General features: G+C 35.3%; 4 protein-coding genes and 1 non-coding gene across 9 annotated transcripts; 1 reads left to right on the forward strand and 4 right to left on the reverse strand.

Annotated features, from left to right (window-relative positions):
• Positions 1 to 435: 435 nt before the first annotated feature.
• Positions 436 to 4,758, reverse strand: LOC110636927 (methylsterol monooxygenase 2-2). Of its 2 annotated transcripts, none has more exons than XM_021786823.2 (7): positions 4,611 to 4,758; positions 3,192 to 3,329; positions 2,611 to 2,756; positions 2,328 to 2,447; positions 2,051 to 2,263; positions 1,865 to 1,945; positions 436 to 751 (listed from the first exon to the last, which is right to left on the reverse strand). In XM_021786823.2, the coding sequence occupies exons 1-7, from the start codon at positions 4,638 to 4,640 to the stop codon at positions 658 to 660; spliced, it is 822 nt and encodes a 273-aa protein (XP_021642515.2). In that variant the 5' UTR covers positions 4,641 to 4,758; the 3' UTR covers positions 436 to 657. The 2 variants fall into 2 exon arrangements, with proteins under 2 accessions (XP_021642515.2, XP_021642514.2); XM_021786822.2 differs by having other exon boundaries at positions 2,051 to 2,284.
• A 5,418-nt stretch (positions 4,759 to 10,176) lies between these two features.
• Positions 10,177 to 10,250, reverse strand: TRNAV-CAC (transfer RNA valine (anticodon CAC)). Its single transcript has one exon. It is a non-coding gene; the product is annotated as a tRNA-Val (tRNA).
• An 87-nt stretch (positions 10,251 to 10,337) lies between these two features.
• On the forward strand, positions 10,338 to 14,509 carry LOC110636931 (autophagy-related protein 23). Of its 2 annotated transcripts, none has more exons than XM_021786828.2 (15): positions 10,338 to 10,478; positions 10,595 to 10,682; positions 10,771 to 10,817; positions 11,293 to 11,382; positions 11,511 to 11,564; positions 11,681 to 11,758; positions 11,856 to 11,924; positions 12,003 to 12,161; positions 12,233 to 12,359; positions 12,515 to 12,552; positions 12,768 to 12,857; positions 12,950 to 13,054; positions 13,619 to 13,801; positions 13,993 to 14,102; positions 14,224 to 14,509. In XM_021786828.2, the coding sequence occupies exons 1-15, from the start codon at positions 10,443 to 10,445 to the stop codon at positions 14,297 to 14,299; spliced, it is 1,350 nt and encodes a 449-aa protein (XP_021642520.2). In that variant the 5' UTR covers positions 10,338 to 10,442; the 3' UTR covers positions 14,300 to 14,509. The 2 variants fall into 2 exon arrangements, with proteins under 2 accessions (XP_021642520.2, XP_021642521.2); XM_021786829.2 differs by having other exon boundaries at positions 13,993 to 14,083.
• A 393-nt stretch (positions 14,510 to 14,902) lies between these two features.
• Positions 14,903 to 19,183, reverse strand: LOC110636986 (pentatricopeptide repeat-containing protein At4g16470). 3 transcript variants are annotated; one of them, XM_021786896.2, is made up of 5 exons: positions 18,556 to 19,183; positions 16,769 to 18,157; positions 16,219 to 16,363; positions 15,768 to 15,923; positions 15,522 to 15,557 (listed from the first exon to the last, which is right to left on the reverse strand). In XM_021786896.2, the coding sequence occupies exons 1-2, from the start codon at positions 18,876 to 18,878 to the stop codon at positions 16,873 to 16,875; spliced, it is 1,608 nt and encodes a 535-aa protein (XP_021642588.1). In that variant the 5' UTR covers positions 18,879 to 19,183; the 3' UTR covers positions 15,522 to 15,557; positions 15,768 to 15,923; positions 16,219 to 16,363; positions 16,769 to 16,872. The 3 variants fall into 3 exon arrangements, with proteins under 3 accessions (XP_021642593.2, XP_021642588.1, XP_021642592.1); XM_021786900.2 differs by having other exon boundaries at positions 16,769 to 18,150; positions 18,556 to 18,695; XM_021786901.2 differs by lacking the exon at positions 16,769 to 18,157 and having other exon boundaries at positions 14,903 to 15,557; positions 15,768 to 15,889.
• Positions 19,184 to 19,758: 575 nt separating this feature from the next.
• On the reverse strand, positions 19,759 to 22,184 carry LOC110636988 (pentatricopeptide repeat-containing protein CRR2, chloroplastic). Its single transcript, XM_021786903.2, has one exon. The coding sequence runs from the start codon at positions 22,019 to 22,021 to the stop codon at positions 20,045 to 20,047; it is 1,977 nt and encodes a 658-aa protein (XP_021642595.1). The 5' UTR covers positions 22,022 to 22,184; the 3' UTR covers positions 19,759 to 20,044.
• Positions 22,185 to 22,262: the final 78 nt, after the last annotated feature.

The following is a 22,262-nucleotide window of genomic DNA, read 5'->3' on the forward strand; positions in this document are numbered from 1 at the left end:
AGATAGTCATACCACTTTAGTAAGCATCTATCTTCTCTCTCATGTGTAGATGGAAAAACCATTGGAAGAAAATAATTTCCAACCAGGTCTCAGTTAACCCTTCATACTGTAGAAACTCGTTTTTTCCATTTGCAAAAGACCCTTAACCAAGATAAGAAACAAAGTTGGGATAGTCCCAAATTAATGGAACTTTGTTTATCAATGTGATATTTATACAAATTATGATATCAACCCCTATTAATGTAGATAGAAACAAATTGCCTTAAAAACTAACTCCCAAAAAGGATGTTAACATTCCACTCATACATCAACCTAACTCAATTAGCGAGGTCCTTTTCACTCAGAACTCAAATTATTAAGGAAAAATATTCTAACAAAATTAATATTCAGCATAGTATGGATAGAAGGATACGATGCATAATTTGAGAATAGAAAAGCTTAAAATGAGACGGCTACTTCATTCATGCACGGAAGAGGACACAGAATGTCCAAAGAAAGCTTTCCACTGATCCACATTACCACACGCTGTAACATGAACATCAACTAAACACAAAACCCCGGTTGCACACAAGAAAAGGCAGGGACAAAACAACTTTTCAAAGGCACCGCTGTATCAAGATTTTTTCTGATGTCAAGCTAATATAAAAAGAATCTTCTCTAATATTGCATTTGCTTGCCGCCATCTTCCTCTCCCTCTCCGGTACTTTTCAGCGCCTTCAACTTTCTGTAACCTTTATCAGTGCCAAATATCCTGACATCCAACAGAAAGAGCCATCATTCTCCACATACTGGAAATATAAAATAGAATCTATTGAGTTGCAGCAAAAGCATGTCTTAAATCTTAAAGACCACATTCAGTTATGCTTCTCAGTCATGTTAAAAAATCTAAGACTAAAAAGGAAAATTGCAATCAAAACAGAGGAATGATGCTGCACCTAAGTAAACATTTCCAGAGTTAGCAGTAAGCTGCAGAGTCAACATTAAGGCATTGGACCAGATAAATTAAAACTCAAAAAATATAGGAGATAAGAACCTTCTTTAGTTTATCACTAACTTAATACAACAGAAAAAAGATTCCAAATGTTCATGCAAGCCTCCTTTAGTTTTCCTTCCTTTCTTTTCTTTAGTTTTTTTTTTTTTTTTTTTTTTTTTTTTTTTTAGCACCCTAATTAAATGAGTCCCAGCATTGCCAAAATTAGCATGGATGAAATCTCAGCAATAGGAGATAAGGACCTAATTTGAACCTTTTCACAAATGACTTGCATGCAGAGACTCTTTTATGCCTCGTGTAAGCATACACGAGAGCATAATTCAATAAACTGAGCCTTGGAGGAGTCTACTTGTATACAGCTTCATAAAGAGGCTGTTGAAGTTGAAAAAAACACATGCGAGAACAGATTCACCTACACTTCAGTAATAATTTAGATTTGTACTTTATGTATTGCTGGTTATTAGTTTAGTATATTAAAAATACTCTGGAACTTCCATTCGCAACTAGGACTAGGCCAACTTTCTGGGCTTTAACTTTTAAATGGGTTTTGTTATCTTACAATAGAGTGGGCCATGTTTTTCTTTTATTATTAAAAGTCCAAGTGAAATTGGACAAGCTCTTGTAATAGGAACGAGTGCTGCAGGAAAATGACCTAAAAGATGAGCAAGCACAGAAACCCAACTAGGCAGTCTGAATGCCATACAAATCCAACAAGAAGCAGAGGCTATGCCTTCAAACTAATTCCATCTCTTTTAACCACAAAAATCCAACTAGCGTAGGCTAACATGCATATATAAAATGATAAACCATACATACTAATCAAAAGACACAAAAAAAGACAGTGCTCCAAGCAGCACAAGCCATTAAGCTCACCAGTCCATATAGACAAAAGTAGATGAGTAGTTTCCAGATTTAGTATATAGCAAGCGGTGGTGATAGTCATGGAAATCAGCACTGGGAGATTTTATGAAAGGAAAAATATGTCAGAAACATCAATAAAAGAGAGTATCAAACACATAGCTTCAGAGACAATCATACAAGCAAGAAAAAGAAACTCACCCCCCATACAAAGGTATGAAGTTGGAAAGGCTCCATGGGAAGTGGTAACCACAGTGTGCTTCAACTGTCTCCAGAACTCTTAGCACCATCCATAACCACAAAGTCATCAGATGGGGACCAGTGATGGCAGGACCAATAATGGTAGCAAATCCAAGAAACAGTATCTCAGCAGGGTGAGCATATTCAGATGTCAGTCCAAATGGTGTGGCATATCTGCACATGTAGATAATATTGCTAAAAATTTAGACTGGATGGAACCATTAATACTCTCACTTACTCATGGTGGACGCTGTGCACATTCTTATACAGCCACTTTGTATGCAGAATCCGGTGACCCCAGTAGAATACAAAATCTTCCAGGATGAAGTAGAATATTATCTGCGTTAGAACTACTTTCCTGCATAAGCAAAACCAGAATCTATGATTCACAGCAAATAAAAAATGCTAAAGTAGAAGTCATTGACATATGAGTTATCCAAAAGGGTAACGGGAATATATAGAAATTATAGCATCAGATTGAAAAAAAAAAAAGCTTTTGTATATAAAGAACCTGAAAATACCAGGACGGCAATGGAAGACTACTTCGCATGCCCATGTATTTGAATACAGGATAGGAGAGTAGCATAACTGGTAGATTGACACCAAAATGATACAAAAGCAATTGAGTAATGCATTTCTCCTGTGCTGCAGGACTGTTGTTTTTGGTCTGCACGGAACACGTAACTAGTAATGACACCAGGAGAGCCAAAAACATAGAAAATGAGGCAACATATTTGATTATGCATTTAAGCATCAAAAATGACTTCTAGAAAATGCATAATTGTGATGCCTGGCAATGTTAGGTTTGAGAAGCATGTATAGATTGCCCCTACTGAATGCATAAAACGGACAACAGCCATAACTCCTCCAGCATAACAAGCTATAACCAGGTATGAACTTTTACAGATAACATGAACATTCAATCACAACAAGAAGCTGCCCAATTTAACTGGGTTTTCAAAAACTTATTTGCAATATCCCCACATATTGAATGGCTAGGAAAATGTACAAAGAAGGTAGTAGCATACTACTAATTTGCTTTGACAAACTAGGAAATTAACAGCAGTGGATAGCAATAACAGCAAAGTAGAAAAGATTAAACCTGAATTTTGTACTTGCTCAGCCAACCTGCCCTTTCAAGATATATGAATGGAAGTCCAGATAAGAAGAAGACACTTTCATGAAGAAAAAAGCTTCCTAGACATGCCAGCTGAAAGTCACTGAAATGTGTAATCAAATACTGCATAAAAAATAAGAAAACCATTAGTTTTTTTGGTATAATAGAGAAAAATAAAAGCATGAATAGGACTTACAACTTGAACCAATTTAACAACCTAAAATCATTGACTAAATGGAATTAAGAATCTGATTTGGTCAATGATTGGTAGAATTCCCATTAGAAATAATAAAACCGAATGACATAAAAAAAAAAGCAAAAAAATGGTTTGGTACAATTCAGAGACATGTTTGGTACATAATAATCATAGCTGAAATGAAATCATAACTGAATTCTCATTCTAATTAAATTGTTTTAGTTTCCCTTGCCATGGAATGTAATAGATGATTATACATGTATTGCTCATAGCATCAGTAGTTGAAATAGTGAATAACTGATTATATTACAAACAAAATCACACCAAAACATTACTTAAAGCAAGTGATGGGTCATAATCACAATTACTGTACATCTACATGCAATATAAAGCTAAAATTAGATAACTTCTTTTCACTAAAACAATCAAATAATACAAATGGACCTTAAATTTTTTTCTTCTAAATTCAAATAAAATTCACTTTTCACCACATCTTCCAGTTAATCACTTCAAAATATATGCTTCCATCAGTAAAATACTAAAATTGCAACTAAAATAAGGAACAGGATTATCCATTGCATTATACTTTACTCCATTCCGCTGCCCATCTTATTATGTAATTCAGTCCATTCTATTACATTACAGCACACCAAACATCAGTAAACAGTTCCAAAGAACAAATCACACAACGGGAGGCAAAAAATATATATTTATATATTTTCAAATTTTAATAAAAAGGAAAAAGAAAACAAAGCGCATGTGGAATAACTGTATCAGATTCCTAATTAATCATGAGGAATAACGTAATCATTAGAAAAATTGAGAAGAAAAGGAAAATCAATTCCAGCTATCCTTCAAAGATCTCATAATGAACAAGCAATGATAGTGCTCCAAAACATCACGAACAAGAAACGAGTTGAACCTAAATTTATCCGCTAAAAGAAGAAAGGAAAAAAATAATAATAAAGCTCCTCGATATTTACTATACACAGCGAAAAAAAAATCTGCCGCTCATTTCCCTCAAAACCATCCAGAAAGAAGCTTGAATGGTCGAAACATGAGAAATTAACACAGAAATTAGCATCAACATACGTATAAGCAGAGAGAGAGATCCAAGAGTGCAGAGCAATGAGAAAGAAATGCATAAAATCGAAGAAGAGCAAAATTGTTTGAGAAAAGGTAGAAGAAAGGAGAAAGAGAGGAGATACCAGCCAGCCAGATTCGATGAGGGAAGCCATGAAGATGGATTTGGTGAATTGGCAATGGGCAGAGAAGAGGCAACAGTAAGAGTGAGGCCTATGAAGCAGAAATAGAGCCACGCGATGAATGAGACAGACTGTCAGCGCGAAAGGGAATCTGGGCTTAAAGTTAGTAGAAAACCGAATCGAGTCGAACCGAAAATTTTTAGTTCGATTCAATTTAATTTAATCGGTTTAGGCCTTTGAGCCTGCTTCTTTTTGAGTTTTAAAAAATTAAAATTTTAAAGGCAATTCAGCTAGACTATGGAATATGTGGGACTACAGAGATTAAAACATTAAATCTCATTCTTTTTCGACTGGTTCAATCTTTCATTATTTTTCAGTTAAAAGTCAAACTAAATTGATAATCGAATTTGTGAAAAATTTCAAATCAAAATTAAACTAAAAAATAAAAATTTAAGTAAAAAAATTAAATTATAATGATTTGATTCAATTTATCGGCTTTGACCGTTTTGGGCTCATCCTGATGCCTGCCTCAGTGACTCGGTCAAATCTTTTTCTTTATTTAATAAATAAGTAAATAAATAAATAAATATATAATTTTAAATTTATTAAAATATATAATTAATATTTTAATATATATAAAGCATTGCGTTATTTATATTTATTATATATACTTTATATTTATTTATAATTTAATTTTTTATATATAATTTTTTATTAATTTTTATATAATATAATATTATTATAACTCAAAAATAAATTAAATTTAGTTCTTCATATAGTAATATGAAAATATTATGATTGTATTTTACTTCTCATTAAAATTATTTTTAAATTTTACACATTTAATTTATTAATTCTAAATAAAGTTTGACAGTATTATTTTAAGATTTTTTTTTATTTTAAGACATATTTATTTTATTTATAATATATTAATTTTTAATAATTAATTAGCAGACCTTGAGTATATGAAAATTTCTATCTCCATTATTGAGAGTCATTCATATTTTTTTTCTCTCCCTTTTATTTTCTATAAAGAGGGGAAAAAATTGGCTAAAAGCATTTCATCATCATGAATGCCAATCATACAAAGTTTTTTTCTTTATTTGTTCATAGTTGAATGGTGTTGTTTATATTAAAAAAATTATTAATAGTCCAATAAATTTTAAAAGGGGAACCAACCAAAATTAAATCAAACTAAATAAAAATATAATAATTCAATATAATTTAATTTAAAATATTTTCTTTATTTGGTTAAATATTTATTTTATAAATTTATTCATCAAACCAACCAGTTACTTTTCACCCCAAACCCACCTGCTTGGAGAGATGGCGATGCTTTTGACTAGCTAGAGTCCAATTTAGAATCACAACCTAGAAATGGTGTATATATACGTGACATCGTGAGTGGGGATTCCCCTACGTGGATGCACGTGCCGGTTCCCAACTTTTTGTTCGATCCTTTAGTGCTTAACAAACGTGTCAATGATGATGTGATGCGCCGGCCTACCCATGTCCTATCTAACAAACATTTTATTTCTTTTGAGAAAAAAAAAAAAACAAACATTTTATTTCACATGAATCTCCATTTCTTTTTATTAATGTACGGATTATTTAAAATAAGTTATTTAAATAATAATTAATTTTTATATAATTATATTTTATTCTTGCTAATCAAATCAAATTTTTATAAAATTATAATTTCAAAATATATAAATAAAAAAAATTGAATTCAAATTAATTCAATTCACCCTTTATCGTTTGATTTTTAATTTTATAAAAAATATGATAAGAATAATAATTTAAAATGTATTAAATTAATATGGCAATATATTTTTAAATTGTTCATAAAATATTCATAAGAAAGGATTCAAAATATTTCATATTTCAATCAATTTATATTGCAGTTGATTTAAAGAAATTAAAATAAATAGAGAAATTCTTTTAAATGCATTAAATTAATATAGGAGAGTGTATTTTTAAATTATTTTAAATTATTTTTTATATTTCAATTAGAAGCCAAAATAAATAGAGGAAATCAAGGGAGTTTAATTTTTATACAACTACATTTTAGAAAGAAGAAAAAAAGAAAGAGTAGGAAATTAATTTAATCTTTTCAGACATCAAATTATAAATCCGTCCTACAATGCAAGCCTCTTTTGAATTTCTATATCAAATCAACAGTCATCCAATTTTTTCCCGAAAGGCAGATAGATTTAATAACTAAGCATATTATAAATTTGGCCTTAAATAATTTAGTTTCAAAGGAAGCCCAGGCTCAATACAGAAAATGCTCCATGGTAAGTAAAGAAAAATAGTCCTAACAGATCAGGCTCATCGCCTGTTACAACAAACTCAACCCAACACCAAGAACCTGACCCAGTTGAAATTCGATCCAGGACTTATCTTCACTGCATGAGCTTGGAACCCTAGCCATCTGCTATAGCAACCATTGCAGCAAACGACCCAACGCTGACCACCAAGCAAGCCTCGTACCTATAGATGAAGCACCAAATCGACACCCAGGCAAGGCCATAGAAGCAAACTCTTTCCAGAATCAACGTCTCCGAGCTCAATCTTAGCTTTACCAGGAATAAAATCTCAAATTCTAGGGGCGGTATGGTAAAGCTCTCCGGTATCATAACCATTAAGCGACAAGAAGGCTAACGAGTAGCAATGGAGGAATCCCCAGAGGTGCCATACCCACTAAACTGTAACCCCTAAAACAGAGCCTTTTACTAAACAACAAACAGTGGCGACAGGAAAGCACCACCGCCGCTGCATACACAACTCAATCCATCTCAGTTTCTTAAGGACCCTTTCAAGATACCATACCTTCATGCAACACAAACATACCCAACAAAAACATAGAGATAAAGACAGAGAGAAGAAGGTCATATAGCCAGAAGGGGCGGCACTACTCGGCTGAACTCTTGAACCCTCTTGATAACCTTGTCCTTTTACCACTACAATCGAAGCAACTTCCCTGCAAGCAAGAAAACACAACCCACAGAAGCACCAAACAAACTAACCTAGAACCACAACAGGCCAAAGAAAGGGGAGGGCGAAACCCACTTCCGAGCTGGGGGGAGTAGCTCCCCCTGCCCTTAGGGGCAGAAGGAGCCGCTGAACGGCAGGACCAAAAGTCTAGAACCCTAGCTACTGAAAAAACGAAAAGGAGAGGAAAAGTCGGCTACAAGACTTTTAACCGTCATCCAATTGACCTACTATATCGTATGTATATACCAGGTAAATCCGCCTCTTCATCAACATACAACCTCAAATCATTTCGCATTAGTGAATTTTATACAAAATTTAACACTAATGGCTTTGTTGAATCACCATTGGAACTGTCAGTTCATGTGCATTTTTACTGCTCATAACTTAGCTAAATTAGGGCATGACTTCCCATATTTGGTCGTAGAGTTCTCTGAATGCTTGATTTGGTGGGTGTCAACCTAGGTCATAGTTAGTGATCTTTCCTTTTCAACTGTGTAAAACTAAGTTAAAAACATCTTTCGAAATTAATGAATACATTCAAATAGCAATCATCCTTAATAGGAGAGTTATCTTTTATAATTTATAGAATAATTCACATGTATGTGAGTCAGGGATGACAACAGCTATTCACATGCATCTTCGCTGATCAACCAGCTCCAAATCCTCCTCTGCTCTCTCATAACCTTTTCTGGAGGGCTTACTACCATTTGTGTATTGTGTACAAGGTCATAGTTAAAAACAAGGCTAGAGGGCAAGTATTGAGCAAGTAATATGCCAAATGAAGCAAATTTGACGGGTATTTTCGGTTTGTTATGTGTGAATACATGTAAAAAGAAAAGTTCATTAAACTGACCGAAATCTTGCAATTCAAAAATAAAAAGGATCAATAAGAGATGCCAAAGGGCCATCACACATTGTGCATTGAGTGTTGCATCACATCAATAAATATACTAGAAATCAAGGGAAAAAAAGAGACCACCTTTGACTTGAAAAGAGCATTTCAGATTACATCCATGAATCTGCTTAAGAAAAGTAGAAAAACAAAAATGAAAAATACAAGTGCACACTTTACATCCGTCAAATAGATGTCAGCTTACATCAGTCGCAGATTATTCCACCACAAAAGCTCTACTGTGGCCAAACAAAGAGCAATCTCAAATCCAAAAGAGAGGAAGAAAAGAGCAGAAACAAAAGAATATGCCCGATGGTAACAAGCAAGCAAGAAACAAAGCCAAGAGATAATCCACTTTTAGAACCCATCACCGCCGCCGCCACTAGCGTCCGTGGCAGACATATGCACCGCCACCACAGCTGCTCCGGTGGCATCATTGCTGGAAGCAGTAGTGGTTCCTTGATGGCTGCTGCCTTCTGTACTGTGATCACTTGGAATCCCAGCAGAAGCGTCCCCTCTGCTCTTGTCCTTTCTTCGAGGCTTATGATGGGAAGATTTCTCTGAGTCTTCACTCTTGCTTTCTTTGTGCTTAAGCCCCGGAATGCAGGAGCATATTTGAGCACACCTCCTCATTTTTGCAACTTACAATAATACAGCTTAATTCAGATTTCCCTCACTACGCTTGTTTCAATTCCACAAGGACAAGCATTATATAAAAGCGTTCCTTAATTTTTAATTATTATCATGATTGCGTAGTTAATAAGCATTGTTGATCAACATAAATCAAGGAATTATTCTTTTTATACATTGTCTACTTTTCTTGGTCCCAAGTGTTCTGTTGGGCAAATAATGAAGGGCTGAAAGTCTTGGTTTACCTTACTCTGCCAAAATAAAAGATTTAACCAATTAGCATGGGAAGATGCTTAGCGTTACTGTGCAGAATTTGGAAAGGATAGCTATAGATTGTAATTAAAGTTAATTAATCATCTAAAGACTAAAAAAGTTGAAATCCATGAGTGATTGGGTTTAATCTTGTTGGAGCATTAGCAAGTGTAAGGAAGACAAAATGGATGCCAACTTCTAAAGTTCCATGTGCAGATACTGTTCTATCAATAATGGACAGGCTGTTTCAAATTTATGAACATCTTATTCTTATTATCTACCCTGTAAAGCTATATAGGATAATTTAAATCATAACCATTTAAGTTTTCTCTTACCCCATTTACTTTTTTGTCTCTCTCACGAAATAAATTTTTATATTGTTTTAATTTTGTTTGAAATAAAATGTAATTATATATATATAAAAAAAAATCATAAATACAAATTTTGCTTCACATAATATAATAGAAACAATTGCAAGAATTCTTTGAATTTTTTTAGTTTATATTACTTTTCATACAAAAATGATGTTACCAATTTTAAATATTATTATTATTATTATTATTCTTTAGTTATATAACTAAAAATGCATGGTTTTTAATTTGGAATAATACTAAAAATGGGCGTTATAGATTTTGTCATTCTTACTATTATTTCTCAAAGGAAAGGGTGAGATGGGCAGTGTTATTATTTTCTTTTTTAATTCTTCATATAATTTTATAAATTATTATTAATAATTATTTTTTTCTCAATTTGAATATTATTATTTTTTTTTTAAAGATAACAATTTAAAAAAGAAAATGTCTGAGCCCGGGTTCGAACCGGGGACCTCTAGTGTGTGAGACTAGCGTGATAACCAACTACACCACCCAGACAAATTTATTATTTATTTTTTCTTTCTATATATATCATTGTGCTTTTTTTTTTTAGTTTAAATTTTCAATTTTCCTTCTTTTCATTGTCTCCCTCCCGTTTAGAATGCCTGTGCAGAGAAAATTCCAAATCGAGGTCCGGGGATAAAGAGAGGGAAATAATTCATTTAATAGCAATTCGCTTTTCTCTTCGCCATGGACGCTCATCACGCTTCTCTAGGTCGACGAACGGTACTCATCTAATCAGAATCACTATCTGCATGCATGATGAAATCTTGTTTTTTTCTTCAATTATTTTTAAATTTAATCTCATTTCTTAATTTGGATGTGAATATGGTGTCGTGCAGCTGGAAGAGATTAGACAAAAGAGAGCAGCTGAGAGATTGAACAAAACATCTTCTGGACCAGATTTCGCCAAAGCTCCAATCCCTAATGGTTTATTTCTTTTCTAGATAATATTTTGCTTTTGATTGATGCATTTATTTTGTCAATTTTTTTTAACTTTTCAAACATTTATGCGCAGATAATATAGGAATGAAAAAATCAGAAAGCATAAATCGACTCTCTGAGGTGGGACGTTTTCTCCTTTCCTTTCTTCTTCTTTTATGGATCTCTCTCTCTCTCTCTCTCTCTCTCTCTCTCTCTCTCTCTCTCTATATATATATATATATATATATATATATTACATGACTGCGAATGGTGTTTCTTGTAAATAGTGAAATGTAAATTTAGGTGTGTAGTAATGAGCCGTTTTATTACTTTCATGTGCCAATGTAGAAAGAAAAGGAAAACAATAGAATTTTTTGTTCATGCGTCAAGCTTTTTTGTAAAACAGTTAGCTTGTGGTAATTAAGCCATTGGGGGCCTTTACATATGCTTGGGTGAGAAAGGAAATATTCTACTTCAGTTATTTATTTTTTTATTTGATCCACTACGGCTTGCAGAGAAATTTAATTTGAATAGCCAAGCAGTGGACATAGTCATGTTAGAATTTTGTGTATATATTTTGGATTTAGATTGTTATAGCTTTTAATGGCTTGTGCAGGCCGATGTTAGTGGATTAGTATCACAGCTAAAAGATCTGAAGAAAAAGAATGCAGATTTGGAGGAAAGCAACAAGATGTTATCCTTGAGGGTATTGTGTGATATTGATAAGTGTTTTGTGTTTATATTTAACACCAAAGAATGACTTTTAGATAGTGTCTATTTACACTTCTAGATAGTGCCCATCATGCTGATACTTTAGTTGTCTTGCTGCTTCAGATTCATGCAAAAGATGTTGAGAATGAGTCACTGCAGGAACGCTTAAATGATCTGGTAAAAAATTGGCCCATTTCCTTTTCCTTTTTCTTTTCCTTCCCCTCCCCCTTACATTACCTGTTTAGCAAAGGAATTTTTGAACTACCTATTTTTCTTTTTGTTGTGTTTTTCAGGAACAAAATACTGTACCATCTTTAAGAAAAGCACTGAAGGGTGTTACCATGGAGAAAGATGCAGCAGTTGTTGCACGGGTAAGCAATTATTAGCTTTCTACTTGTTTGTTTGCATGCTATGTTTATGTTGCTTTTCCTTCATTCTTTACCCAAAACATCCGGTATTTTAGTGTAGGAGGACCTTTCAGCCCAGCTTCGCACCTTTAAGAAACGTGTAAAGGAAGCTGAGGAAGAACAATACAGAGTATGGAAGCACATTCCAGCAATTTTATATAGTAGCAGCACAGTTTCTATATTCTCATTAAGTTTCTATATTCAATAGGCTGAGGAAGCCGCAGCAGCTTTGAGAGCAGAATTAAACTCGATACAGCAACAGGCAATGAATAGTAATATACTTGGTGGAATAGCTTCTGTTGGTATTTCACCAGATCAAGTACAAAGCTTGGAAAAGGAGTTGGCTAGTTTAAAGTCTAATTTGCAGGTCAGAATTGCCTACTTTGTTTCCCCGCTGGAGTTTTGTTATGGGTTTCTTATGGTGATCAAAACTTACAGCAAGAATCATTATTGAGGCAACAAGAGCAACAACAATTAGCACAGGAGCAAGCCCGAGTTTCTACCCTTGCATCTGAAAAAAAGGAATTGGAAGAGAAACTTGCTGCTATATCCAGAAGAGCCCCTGGTACACCCCTTCAAAAGCTTCATAGTTACCTAGTAGCCTTGAATGGGTGGTCCCTTTACTATGTGGACATGCACAAAGAGACTGGCCATATACTGTTGTCTTTGTTAGTTTTCATTTTCCTTTCTAAGTCACTGTCTCTTGTTTGTGCAATGCAGAAGCATCAGAAAAAGTTGCTCATAAGGCATTTTCAGCGGTAAGAGAATGTCTATGGTTGTTATGTTCGTTAGTTTGGACTTCACATTTGCCAGTCATAACATGCATGTAACATTATCCGTTATAATTACTGTTTCTTTTGTATATATCCTTTTTCATCAGCATCCCTATCAAAAACAAATTCTTGTCAATTATTGATGGAATGTGGGCTAGGATTTCCTATTACTGTTCTGATCGATGTTATATGCTTTGCAGGAAGAAAAGGTGAAACTTGAGAAGCAGTTGCATGATATGGCCGTAGCAGTTGAGAGATTGGAGAGTAGTAGACAGAAACTTCTAAAGGAGGTGCAGTCCTTGCTTGTTTGATTTCCTTGCTGTAATATGAATGGAAATCTGAAACTCACACGCATCCCAAAGTGACCATATTTTGCTTACAGGTTGATTCCCAATCTACAGAGATAGAGAAGCTATTTGAGGAAAATTCTAATCTCTCTTCTTCTTATCAAGAGGCAACAAGCATAGCAAAGCAGTGGGAGAATCAGGTAATTTCTGTACTGTTAAAAGTCTAGTTCAACAATTGTTGTTTGTTCAGGAAATAAGGAACTCATTTATGCATCTTTTTAACTCCACAATTAACAAGTTATATATGTCAAATAACGTAGCTTAGTGATAGTTAATGGTGGGGATCCATGGAATAGTTGAATTGTTGGTAATAAATCAGAAAGGTAAATTGAATTTTGTTGTCGAACAATGGTGGATTATCCGACCATTTTTTCCAAATGAAATATATCAAGTGTCTGGTTTTCCATAAAACTAAAGAAGAACGTGCATACTGTTTTAGCCACCTCATTTCTGGTAACTGGTGACTGGGTATTTTTTATGTTCAAACACTGACATTAGTTTCCTTGTGCATGTGATAGTTCACGCACGCATAGTCTCTCATTTCTCGCGTTTCATATTATCTCCGCGATTAATTGTGTAGCTTTATCCCGTACTTGATGAGCACAGTCTTCATATCTATTAGATTGTGTTTGTTAGCATTGTCATATTTTGTTGATTTTTATTCCTTGAGATAAATAATTTTTCTCTGAATGTAACTTGTACAGTTTAAGGGCTGTCTTAAGCAAAATGAAGAGCTTCGTGGAGTTCTTGTTAAGACAAGAATGGAGCAGGCTAATATGATTTCTTCAGGTGATAGGGAGATCCTGAGAAGCTCCATAGAAGGCCATAGCAATAGGATAGACGATACTGGTTCACAGACATATACAATTGAAGTTATTTCCCTCAAGGTTAGTTTTTGAGGTTAGGAGGCTATTGTTCCCAAAAATTTCTTATACTTTTCTTTGCTCTTGTTCCAGTGTCTTTTGAGCTTCGCCATTTGCAAGATGAAAGAACCAATCTTTGTTTCATGATTCTGAGCAGATATTGATTTTTCTTTTCATCAGTTTGCAATTAACTAGTGGTTGTGTTCTCTCTGTAGGGCGAGCTTGCAAAAGAACAGAGCAGATCAGAAGCATTGTCATCTGAGGTCCTGCAGCTATCAGCAAAACTCCAAGAAACTACACAAGCATGTAATGGTCTTGCACGCCTGTAATTCTCCTCTCTCTCACACTTTTCAAGTCTCCCTTGTTTTGGTTACAATCTATATTTGAAGGTAAAGATGTTTAGACATTGTAGCTACAAACTCAAGTTGATATGATTGCCATTGCAGCTACAAACCAATGCTGAGGAACATTGAGAGCGGACTCATTAAAATGAAGCAAGATGGTTCTGTGACTGTACTGTGAAAACATAGCAATTTGGCTGCAATATTGGTCTCTCACTCTCATTAGTTTGTCGAAATACTTGTTTTGTTGCACTTTGAGGCATTGCTTGCTAGAAACAATTTAGTGGCATTTTTTTAGTTTCCGTAATGTCATACAAGGGTTCAGCCAGCCAGTTAAAACAAAATGTTGAACTTTACAGAATTCAATTATTAATATAAAGTGGTTGCATACTGTTCATTTGTTCTTTATCTGCATGAATAATTTACAGTAGTGTGATGCTTCTCTTTTTATATTTTGGACTAAATGTACTTGGGAGCGTAGTACGCACAGAGAGAAGACTGCCCCAGATTATGAACAACTTAAGAGGATACCTCCTTTTATTTATTTATTTAATAACGACATTAGAGGAGACATGATTCAATTAAGGCTCTTAATTGCCAACTGACAATCAAAACGGTTCCATATTATAAACGAACAAGAAACCAAACTACAGATTAAGAAATGTTTACTCAGCTTTGATTCACCAACCGTAATCTATTTTTTGATGATGTAAATTCTATCTCAATTAGAACAATTAAACTCGATGCCAAGTTTGTTCCAAAAGAAGTGCCATGGCACCAGAGCAGTACAACGGAGGAAGAGCATTTATTTATGATTGAAATAACAGTAACGTTTGGAGATTTGCATGAAGTTTTATTTGATGTTATCCAGCCCAGGTATATCAACGGAGGCTTGTATGAACTGTATTCTTTTCATCTCACAGGGTATCATTTACTAGTCCCTGAAATAAGTTACACGCTCAACAAACGTGTAACAGTAATCATGGATTAATCCAAAGTAAACACACTTTCTATTTTCTAAGGTGTAGTTTGAAATCAGACGATTGATGCTCTCTGATTCTTCCCTTCCATGCATCTTGCAAAGCAATCAAATGCAATACAATCTTACGATGGTATATACATGCTGAATCAACAATTTTAACGCCGCTTAACATTCTGTGATCGCATTTCAGAAGAATAAGCACTACATATGAGAGCCACATTCAGCCTTCTGAGACTCTAGTAAAATTCTAGCAGCTTCAACAACCGCTTGTCCACTGACATAGTGGTGTCGACATACAGGCATGTAGACATCAGCCCCACCAATAAGTTCTATCCTTGTCTCCTCTGTCTTTCTCAAGGTAAAGAAAGCACGTTTTCCACAAAGTTCACACCGTGCAGTTAACTTAGTTACCGAATCAGCAAGAGGAATTATATCAAGTACAGAACCAAAACTCCTCCTGTCAACAATATTTAATCCACCATCAAAAGGAGCTCTGATAGTAATGTAATGTGATTTTAAGCAATTAACCGATGGATTAACTAGTAAGCAAGAATTCCAGAGGAGAAGAAATATGTAATGAGCATAAAACTATATATATATATATATATATATATATATATATATATATATATATATAACATCAGTAGGTTTGACAACGAGCATATACCTCAAATAGTTACCATCTAGACCAGCAACTATTAAAGTTTTTCCATCATGATCAGCAGCTTCGCGGCAGAAATCATATAGGTCTTCAAAAAATTGTGCTTCGTCAATACCAATCACATCCAGCTGTCACCATGTACTCATCATGAGTTAATATCACCTAGTATACACTGTAAACTCAGGAAACTAGAAAGAACAATATACACATATATTCAGCATTAAGAATTTTCTGGTAGCATTCTTTCAAAAATTAGTCACATTGACTTTCACAGAAATGATTTACTCAAAACAGAAATAAATGTACAGGTAATATTAACTGCTAGATGACTCTTTCCATAGTTCACATTCAGTCTTGATTGAATATATGCATTAAATATCATTCCTTTCTTTTTTTTGAGGCTACATTAGATATCATTCTTAAAAATACAGTTCATCATGTTTTGCAATTCAGATACCTGCTCATATGCATCAGCGCCAAATTTTTGTCTAAATGATGACAAATTAGGCAGTGCCATACATGGCAGTTTCACCCCATCATGTGTCACTATTGAATCCAAACCATATCTTGTATCCCTGTTTGATTTTATAACTGCTACATTTCTGCATAACAAATGTACACAAAGGAAAAATGAATTTTAAAATAATAATTTTGCTGAAGATTTAATATATTTCAGATTCTACATAGAACAATGCTTTAAATCATCACCATCTCTCACTGAAATTGCTAAAACTAAAAATAAAAATCCTATAAGATATATATGCAGAAAATTAGTCTCGCTGTTATATACTGCAATAGTGCCTAGGAAAATTGCAAGGTAAAAGCAGAAATCCTAACCTAGAGTTCTGCCAAGCCAAAAAAGTATAATAGCAACATACCAAACTCAACCTGAATTATTAATTATATACAACCATATAAAAAGGTAATTACTTAATGTATTTTTTTTTTTAAAAAAAAAGCCCAGATCCAGTACTTTATGTGGTTAGTTAGTACACAAACAGCTTTACCTCAAGTTAACAACCTGAGCCCAGAAATGCAATGGGAAGCTCAGCCAATAAGAGAGGTGAGATTTTGGATCTAAAATGTAAAGCATATCAGTCTTCTTCATGAATTAATGGTCACTTATATCAGGAACATAGCCAGCATCTCTTAAAATGCGCATCATTTTGATAATTGTCCTACATATCTCCTCAGATTTTCTATGAGATTTATCACCCATTAGGAAGCAGTGGACTTCTCCTTGAACTTCAATCCTGCTATAAGCAGGTTCCTTCAATATTCCTGAATCTCTCATCATACTCCTAACCTTTGCAACATCATCCCAGAACCCAAATGCGGCATATGTATTAGACAAGACCACATATTTTCCAGCGTTTTCTGGATCCAATTCAAAGTACTTCTTAGCTGCACAATTTACCAGGTCCATGTCTCCATGAATCCTACAAGCCCCAAGCAAAGCACCCCATACAACTGAGTGTTCCTGGCAAGGTGCCTCCAGTACAAACTCATAAGCCTCTTGTAACCTGCCAGCACGACCTAAAAGATCGACCATTGCTGCATAGTGTTGCCCTCTGGGCTGGATTCCATAATCTCTTTTCATTGATGAGAAATAATCCCAAGCTTCATCAATCAAACCTCCATGACTACAAGCGGAAAGAACTGCAAGAAAAGTAACATAATTTGGTCCGAAACCTTCATCTTTCATCCTATGAAATGATTCTAAAACCTCTGCAACTCTTCCATGCTGGCCATACCCAGATATTAATGAAGTCCAGGTAACAACATTCCTGTTTAATGATTTACTAAAGACCTTATGCCCATCAGAGAGATTGCTGCATTTGAAGTACATATCTATGAGGGCACTGTTAACTACTACATTTTCTCTTAGACGACACTTTATCATGACACCATGGGCTTTCTTACCATGCTCCAGTGTCGCTAAAGTAGCACAAGCTCTAAAAACTGATGCAAATGTATACTGGTCTGGTGTCAAACCATTTTCTCTCATTTTGTAATAAAATGTAAGACCTATTTCTTCTTGTCCCTTTTGCACATATCCAGCGATTATTGCATTCCAAGAAATCAAGCTTTTCCCCACCACCATATCAAACAACACGTTTGCAGCCTTTAAATCCCCAGACTTTGCATACAAAATCAACAACTTAGTATTCAGATATTCATTGGCAACATACCCCACAACAACCATTTGCGCATGGATTCTTTTCCCCTTCCTATACTGTTTTCTGAATATGCATTCTTGCAACAGAAGAGCATAGGTACCATGATCGACTTTGAATCCCGTACACCATAATAGCCTCAAAGCTTCACTCATTCTCCCCGAAAAACAAAGACCTTTTAACGTTTTATCCAACTGAAGCATATTTTCAACCTGAAAGCTGGCAATATCTAACCAGTGATGATCACATTTCATCATCCAGAAACAATGACAAAACCTCACCCATTTAACTAAAATAAAAAAATAATAATAAAAAAAATGATGCCCCAATAATAATTGAGATCATCTCCATAAATCAAATTAACAATTCAGGACAAATTTGGCTTTTACTCACAGTTACATATATCCAAAAGCAACTACATGAACAATACAAAAGTGGTAAAGCGAAACCCAAATTCATAAGGAAAACAAACAAGAGAACCAAAAAGAACATTACACACACACACACACACACACACACACACACACACACACACACACACAAAGAAAAGAAAAGAAAAACCTTTAACAAAAAAAAAAGACACATATCAACACAAAGAATAGGTAAATAACATAAACCTGCCATTGCTGCCTTCAGACTGGATACGACGAAGAAGCGTGGTAGTTTTTCCTGCGAACATGGGGCCAACTATAACGTGAATCTCGCCAGAGGAGGGAGAGGGTGAGGAATTGGAGTGGATACATCGATTCTGAATTGGAAAAATTGAAAGCATAGCCGGAGGTTTAAGGGGTAGAGAAATGGGATTTGAGAGAGTAATGGGATATGAAAGAAATTTGGATTTAGAGAGTAAACAGAAGAAATGGAAAGAAGGTGCGGCCTTGGAAATGGGTGCAAATGGTGGGGATATTAGATATTTCATCCTTGAAACAGCAGTTAACATTGAGAGAGAGAGAGAGAGAGAGAGAGAGAGAGAGAGAGAAGCAAGCAAAAGAGGCTAATGGGTTTTGAACCTTTTGGTTAGTGGGGGGAAAAGTTATGGCATGCTTGCAAAATTTGGGGTTTAGGATTGGATGAGAGAGAGTAGGGTTTAAGGATGTTGCTGTGAAAAGGCAGAGCCGCATAGAAGACGGGTAGATAAAGAGGAAAATTGCTACTGCTCTCTGTCCACGTCTTAACCTGACCAAGTCAGAACTGAGAAGTGACCATATGGTCCATATGCGAATCTAGTGTTACGTTGTCCACGACTGTTTCCCGTGCCGTCCATCTCGCTTGCTATTGCCTTTTTTTTTTTTTTAACCCTCATAAAATTTAATTTAAATCCTTTTTTTATTCCTTCAATTTTGCAAGCATATTTATTTTTATAATAAAGGAAAATAAATTAGAGTGATTCTAAATATATTCCTAAGTTGGGCTTTAAGTTGTACATTTATATAAGACATAACAATTCGACATGATCGTCATATTAATCAGGCCAGGCTTGGGCTGATTTCAGCCCAACTGGAGCCCAGCCTGCTTTGTATTTGAAGATGCTGCCAATATGAGAAATTGATTTAGGCGCCAAATATTTGTAATATTAAAAATCATTTTTGCAAATATTTACTGTATATTATTCAAGACATTCTGTTGCTTGAAATTAATAATTGATCGAAAGTCTTTAAACAAAAGGAGAGCATATTAGAAACAGGTACTGTGGTCGACCATAGGATTCAGTTTGCCTCACGCTGATGATATAGCTGAATTCTGCTTCAGAAATGCATTTTTGATATGGGGTTATGTGAATAGGATCAAATCACCAAGTGCTACATAACTAGCACATAAAAGCATAAAAAATACGGCACCACTATATTTTCTGAAGAATTACTTGAGGGAATGTGTCATTCCTCATTTGATGTTGATACTTCCAAGTCATTGGAACTGACATATCAAGAAGGATTTGAAAGTGACAAAGTTGGAAGATCGCATAAAAGTTTCTGTTAAAAAAATGTCAACTTCTCTGATGAATATGGTATTTGCTACTGTACATCTTTCTATTTTTGCTTTTATGACAATTCTCACCTATTATTATTGGAGGGAAACAATTAAAATAAAAATGAGGATTGCATATAATCACCAATAATCCTCACATGAGCAAACCCCATCTCGAAAATGGTGAAAACGATTCACATCTCTGACCAGAATCTCCTTATTTGCGAACTTGGAAATGAACTTTGTAAAAGAATGGCAGTCTTCACATAACCTTAAGTTTTTGGTGATCCGAATTGTTTCTCCATGACTTGTATTGATAAGCCCGAACGCAACAGCTAATTTTTCACTATGACCTAATATTATTCGCTCCTTTTCCTCTGCATCAAGGTCATAGAGCACGACTTTGGTTTGTGGCACATACCCTTTCTCCTTCATCTCAGTTGAAAGTTTCACCAACAAAGCATGAAGCTGCTCAATCTGTGGGTTAAACTCATCAACAGACACAAATGAGTAGATTTTTCTTTTAGCTTCTATCCAACTGCGACCGGGTACTTTTTGTAGTCCTCGAGCTCCAAGCAGCTTCTTCACTCTTTTTACCCCCTCCCACATACCAGCTTCTGCATAAATGTCAGCAAGAAGCACATAATTCCCAGCATTTGTAGGCTCAAGCTCAAATAGCCTCATGCCCGCCCTCTCTGCAAGTTCAACATTACAATGAATTCTACAGGATCCAAGGAGAGAACCCCAAACTTTAGGGCCTGGTTCAATTCGCATATCCTGAATAACTTTAGCTGCTTCCTCTAACCTATTGGCCCGGCCAAGAAGGTCTACCATACAAGCATAATGCTCCACGCTAGGGTATATCCCATACTTTTTATGCATTGACTGGAACAAAATCTTCCCCTCCTCAACCAGTCCTGCATGGCTGCAAGCTCCCAAAACACTAACAAACGATATGGGACTAGGCAATACACCTTTATGGATCATTTCTTCAAAAATTTGGATTGCTTTCTTTCCAAATCCATGAACCCCATAACTTGAAATCAATGAATTCCAGGAAACGACATCTCTCTTATCCATCTGATCAAACACCTGTTGCCCCAATTCAAGTTTACCACATCTTGCATACATAGTAACAAGGGCACTAATAACTGGCAAAATATCATCGAGTCCCCTCCTAAGAATATACCCATGTATCAATCTCCCTTGTTCCAAAGCAGCAAGAGCAGCACAAGCTTGAAGCACACTAACCATTGTCACAGAATTTGGACACAAATCTTGATTCTCAAGTATCATTTCTCTAAAAAGCTCCAATGCCTCAAAAGGCCTCCCATTCTTCGCATAACACGCAATCATAGCACTCCAAGAAACCACATTTTTCACTGGCATTTCGTTAAAAACAAACCTAGCATACGATACACAACCAAACCTTGCATACATATCAACCAAAGTAGTCGCAATATGAACATGTGCCTCATACCCACGTCGCAAAATTTGTGCATGAATCTCCTTCCCCTTCTTTAGCAGTGATATCAAACAATCCGATGCAACACAAGCTTTAAGCACGTAAGTATACGTGAATCTATCAGAGGGAATACCAAGAGAATTCATCCTGCGATACAAGCTCAGTACTTCTTCTCCATGACCCCCCAAAGTAAGCGCTCGAAAGAGAGCATTATAAACATAAATAGTTCTCCTTCGAGTTTTATCAAACACCTTGCGTGCATCATGGATAGAGCCAAAAAACGAATACATATTAATAAGTTTGGTCGCCAAGAAAGGATCTTGATCGAACCCATTTTCAAGGAGGTGACGGTGAACCGATTGAGCATCGGGGAGTGAGTTTTGATGGGTGCAAGAGAGAATTAGAAGCTCGTAAGTGTGCTGGGTTGGTTCGGGCTCGTGAGAGAGGAGCTTAAGTGCTTGTTTTAGGTTGCCTTGCTTACACAGAGATTGAATTAGCTGGTTATTATTGGATGTGGTGGTGGGGGTGGCGGCGGAGGCGGTTGCCGGGTTTAAGTTTACGAAGCAAATTGGTGGTTTAGCAGAGGTACGAGGCAAGTGAGTGGCATGGTGGGAAGGTGATTGGGCGATTTGAGGAGAGTGAAAGGCCCACATTGAGAAGATGATAAATTGGGGGTGTCTGCTTCAAAGAATGAGACAGAGTCCCGGTTTATGTTAGAGAAGATTAATATCGGAGGGCCTTCAACTGCCCAAATAGCCAACTCGGCTTCTTCTCTGGCAGATGTCAACATTCCGATAAATTAATCCTTTGGATAAGGGTAAAATTCACAATACGCCCCAATTAAATCTAAAATCATAAAATTAAATTTTTTAAATTCAAATTTTAGAAAAATAA

This window comes from Hevea brasiliensis, chromosome 9 (assembly GCF_030052815.1).
Source record: "Hevea brasiliensis isolate MT/VB/25A 57/8 chromosome 9, ASM3005281v1, whole genome shotgun sequence".
Taxonomy (NCBI): Eukaryota; Viridiplantae; Streptophyta; class Magnoliopsida; order Malpighiales; family Euphorbiaceae; genus Hevea; species Hevea brasiliensis.

Coding starts and splice junctions, on each gene's coding strand:
- LOC110636927 (XM_021786822.2), bottom strand. CDS start 4,640: ATGGCTTCCCTCATCGAATCTGGCTGGCTG. Junction 1,946..2,050: donor TTCATACCTTTGTATGGGGG/GTGAGTTTCTTT, acceptor AAAATCTCCCAG/TGCTGATTTCCATGACTATC. Junction 752..1,864: donor ACTTTTGTCTATATGGACTG/GTGAGCTTAATG, acceptor GTTGGATGTCAG/GATATTTGGCACTGATAAAG.
- LOC110636931 (XM_021786828.2), top strand. CDS start 10,443: ATGGACGCTCATCACGCTTCTCTAGGTCGACGAACG. Junction 10,479..10,594: donor CTTCTCTAGGTCGACGAACG/GTACTCATCTAA, acceptor GGTGTCGTGCAG/CTGGAAGAGATTAGACAAAA. Junction 11,565..11,680: donor AGGAACGCTTAAATGATCTG/GTAAAAAATTGG, acceptor TGTGTTTTTCAG/GAACAAAATACTGTACCATC.
- LOC110636986 (XM_021786896.2), bottom strand. CDS start 18,878: ATGTTAACTGCTGTTTCAAGGATGAAATATCTAATATCCCCACCATTT. Junction 18,158..18,555: donor TCTGAAGGCAGCAATGGCAG/GTTTATGTTATT, acceptor AGATATTGCCAG/CTTTCAGGTTGAAAATATGC.
- LOC110636988 (XM_021786903.2), bottom strand. CDS start 22,021: ATGTGGGCCTTTCACTCTCCTCAAATCGCCCAATCACCTTCCCACCAT.